The 3,612-nt window shown below is 32.4% G+C and overlaps 1 protein-coding gene across 1 annotated transcript; it reads left to right on the top strand.

The window, feature by feature from the left end:
* The first annotated feature begins 272 nt into the window (after nt 1-272).
* On the top strand, nt 273-2,704 carry LOC112028079 (citrate synthase, mitochondrial). Its single transcript, XM_065772981.1, has 8 exons — nt 273-397; nt 555-618; nt 709-774; nt 1,285-1,326; nt 1,748-1,813; nt 1,994-2,059; nt 2,189-2,302; nt 2,588-2,704. The coding sequence occupies exons 2-8, from the start codon at nt 574-576 to the stop codon at nt 2,684-2,686; spliced, it is 498 nt and encodes a 165-aa protein (XP_065629053.1). The 5' UTR covers nt 273-397; nt 555-573; the 3' UTR covers nt 2,687-2,704.
* The last annotated feature ends 908 nt before the right edge of the window (nt 2,705-3,612 follow it).

Here is a 3,612-nt window from a genome sequence, read left to right on the forward strand (position 1 = left end):
CGAAGGGTGGCGTGAAAAAAGGCAAATTTGAATGTAAGGAGCAAATGTTTCTCAAAAAAAAAATATATATATATATAAATATATATATTAGTAATTTTTGTAGGTATTAACACTTAGGTTTATTAAAAAAAAGTTGATTAACATTTAGGAGTCATTTGGAAAATGGCATTTTGTTGCCCCCAAATAAGAAAAAAACAAAACCTTCATGAGTTGTCGAGTGTTGTGACGAGACAACTAGCACGGTCGGTGAAAAGGGTTAGATATAAAGATCCGTAAAAGCTTTGAAGCCTTTGATTGATATTTATATATATATATTCTTTCTCCTCTTCTCCCTCTCTGTTTAGTGTCAAACTCTTCTTCATTATTTGTCTCTCTCAGCTCTCTGACCTTCTTTCTGGTAATCTCTCTACTCTGCGTTTCCATTTTTCATTTTTCTAAATCAAATCCATTTCCTTGATCCAATCCTATAATTCCAATTTCCCCCCTTTATTATTATTATTATTATTAATACTAAAAATAGTTGTTTTCCTTTCCTCCATTATTTGTGGGTGTAGATAAAAGATAAAAAAAGCAATGTTCAGAAGCGTCTCTTTGCTTTCCAAGCTCCGCTCTCGTCTTGTATGTATTCCATTTTTAGCTATCAACAATTTACTCTGATTTTTATATAGATTGAATAATAAAATGTTGTGATGGATTGATTGATTGCAGGGGCAGCAGCCAAGTCTCAAAGATTCAGTCAGATGGCTTCAAATACAGTCCTCCTCCTCTGATCTTGTATTCTCTTTTTTCATTTCATTCTCTATACAATTCACTGCACCACCAAACCAAACCCATTTCTCACATTCATATCCCTATCACTCTGCGCTAATTAATTCTCACTGGTATATAGGGTCACATTGTGAGTTCAACACCTATTACATGCTTGCGTGTGTGTGACTTACCAATAAAAAAAGATTTGATTTTTACAGCTTTTAATTCTATTTTCATACAATTTCTGTATGCTTAACCACTCTATATATGACAACTGCTATAACTTGTACTTATCATCTACATGCCTGTGTATCAAAGTGCTCAACTTTTTGTACCATACCTCAAGGGTTGTTGTTCATTAAAGTTATTATCCAAATATTTTGGAAGAAGAAAGTGCCTTTTGAGCTGGAGCTCATTGGCTGTTATTGATTTACAATTACTCGTGTTTGGGAATCATAGCTTATTTTTTAATGCCATTTCTACCTTAAGTAACCTCGCTCATGCTAGTCTCTTTTTGTTTTTCTCTCTGTGCAGGACCTACGTTCTCAGCTGGAGGAGTTGATTCCTGAGCAACAGGCATGCGTTATCAATTTTTAATTTTGATTCCTTTTCCTCCTTGCTCGTGCAATTAAGTTATTATTATTATTTTTTTAAAAAAAATTATTGTAGTGTGATTTGAAATTGCATTACAAAACCGGCACAACATGTGTATCCGTTTTTTGCATTCTTTGAGTATTTTGGAAAATGGGTGCGCATTTGATTAAAGAGCTAGTTTAGACTCCCTTACCCTCTTTCTATTTCATAGAGTAGGTTGTTAAGGAAGGTTTTGAGCCAAGGAGTCAACATGTATCTAAGTACAGTTTGTTTTGGTGTGACAGTTCTAAAGTAGTTGTACATGCTACATATGATTATACTTGTGATTGTAGCTAGTGATGTTCGTTAACAAAGATTTTGATTAGAAGTTCATTCTCTATTTTGTGATTTTATTTGTTTACAGGAGCGCTTGAAGAAACTTAAGGCAGAACATGGAAAAGTGCAGCTTGGAAATATCACTGTTGATATGGTAAATATGCTTTTGTGATATTTGTGTTCATTTTACCATTCCTATCTAGTGTCGATGGCAGAAGTGAGCTACAACAGTTTCTTTCTTTCTTTCATTGTAAAGAACTTAAAAATCTCAGAGTAACATAAAATTATGTTTTGCATCTTCTCACTGAATTATCTGTTTATCATGATTGGGTAGGTTCTTGGTGGAATGAGAGGAATGACCGGTTTACTCTGGCAAACTTCACTACTTGACCCAGATGAGGTATACATTTCAAATATTAAATCTTGGTATCTTTTTTTGCTTGAATTTGATGGTTAGTTGATAAGTTATTGGGAAATTTCATAAGTTCTGTCTGTCATAGATCTGAAAGGTAGGCTTTTAATTTTACAGGGAATTCGCTTTAGAGGTCTGTCTATCCCTGAATGCCAGAAAGTATTACCAGCTGCAAAGCCTGAAGGAGAACCTTTGCCTGAGGGTCTTCTTTGGCTTCTTTTGACAGGAAAGGTATGTTGTTCTTGTGTTTGATTTGAGACAAAAAGCCATTGTATGATATTTTTAGAATGTAATCAAAATAAGAAAATAGATGAAGTTACATATAACTTGAACTAAGGCTTAATCTGAAACCTTTTGTTGTATCTGCTCACCTTATATGTGTGGTCTCAAGCCAAATGACTTCAGATTCTTAAATTGCAAGTTTGGACACAATACTCATTGCCTATGCCCTGAAACCTTCTTTTGCCTTTGTCTTTTTAGAGGTTTTTGTATACTTAAACATCCTTTGTACCTCAGGTACCAAGCAAAGAGCAAGTAGATGCATTATCCAAGGAGTTGAGAAGTCGTGCAGTCATCCCAGGTTCTGTAGTGGACTTTCTTATTATATCTACATAAAAAGCAAATGTTTATAACTGAATTAATACCGATAGTTCAATAATGTGTTCCATTCTCGTTGCTTAATAAGTCAATTGCAAGTAGTCTGGATGAGATTTTATATAGTAGAGTGTATATGTATTATTGTTTATCTCCATCACAATCAAACTACCATATTCTTATTTGTTAACTTTTAATTGAATGTATTCGATTTTTTTCTTTTTTCTTTTTTTTTAAGTGTATGATTAGAAAGAATAATTTTTAGTTTTATGACAACCTTTTGGGCTTATCACTTCTGGTTGCAGATTGTATACTTTTGTCTCCGATTGGGGTGATTTCTAAAATATATATATATATATATATATACATTTTTTTTTACGTGAATATTCCCTCTAAAAATAAATTTTTAAAAAAACCATATACTAAAGGTGAGTGTGTTATGTAGCATTTGTTACAGGGTAATGTTTTAGGATTTTCAAGAATGTTTAAAAATTTTCATGTTTGGGTGTAAATCACACTAAAGAATTCGATGTCAGGGGAATGTGGATTCCCTCTCAACTAGGAATGTGGATTCCCTTTAAACAAGAAATGTGAATTCCCTTTAAAATATGTGAGTATTCAGATTCTCAAGCTTAAAAAAAATGATTTTTTTTATTATTTATAAATTGACAATTTTAACCATTTTCCCTTATCATTTAAGCAATTGAGGTAAACTATAAAACAAATCATCAATATCTTTTTCTTTGTCTTTATCTCTACCCACCAAAACAACATAAATAGGATAGACAACTCTATTGATAACTCTATTAATATATTCCATATCAAAGTTCTATTTAGGTTTCACATGTGAAAAAAAAAAAAACTTTGAAGGGAACCCTCTATTGTTGCCAAGTATTCACTTTTAGTGTTGTATGTGTGTTGCTTAACAAATTATTAATGGATCTATT

The sequence above is a fragment of the Quercus suber genome, unplaced genomic scaffold (genome assembly GCF_002906115.3).
Source record: "Quercus suber isolate HL8 unplaced genomic scaffold, Cork oak 2.0 scaffold_67, whole genome shotgun sequence".
In the NCBI taxonomy this organism is placed as follows: Eukaryota; Viridiplantae; Streptophyta; class Magnoliopsida; order Fagales; family Fagaceae; genus Quercus; species Quercus suber.

Coding starts and splice junctions, on each gene's coding strand:
- LOC112028079 (XM_065772981.1), top strand. CDS start 574: ATGTTCAGAAGCGTCTCTTTGCTTTCCAAGCTCCGCTCTCGTCTT. Junction 1,327..1,747: donor AGTTGATTCCTGAGCAACAG/GCATGCGTTATC, acceptor ATTTGTTTACAG/GAGCGCTTGAAGAAACTTAA. Junction 1,814..1,993: donor GAAATATCACTGTTGATATG/GTAAATATGCTT, acceptor ATGATTGGGTAG/GTTCTTGGTGGAATGAGAGG.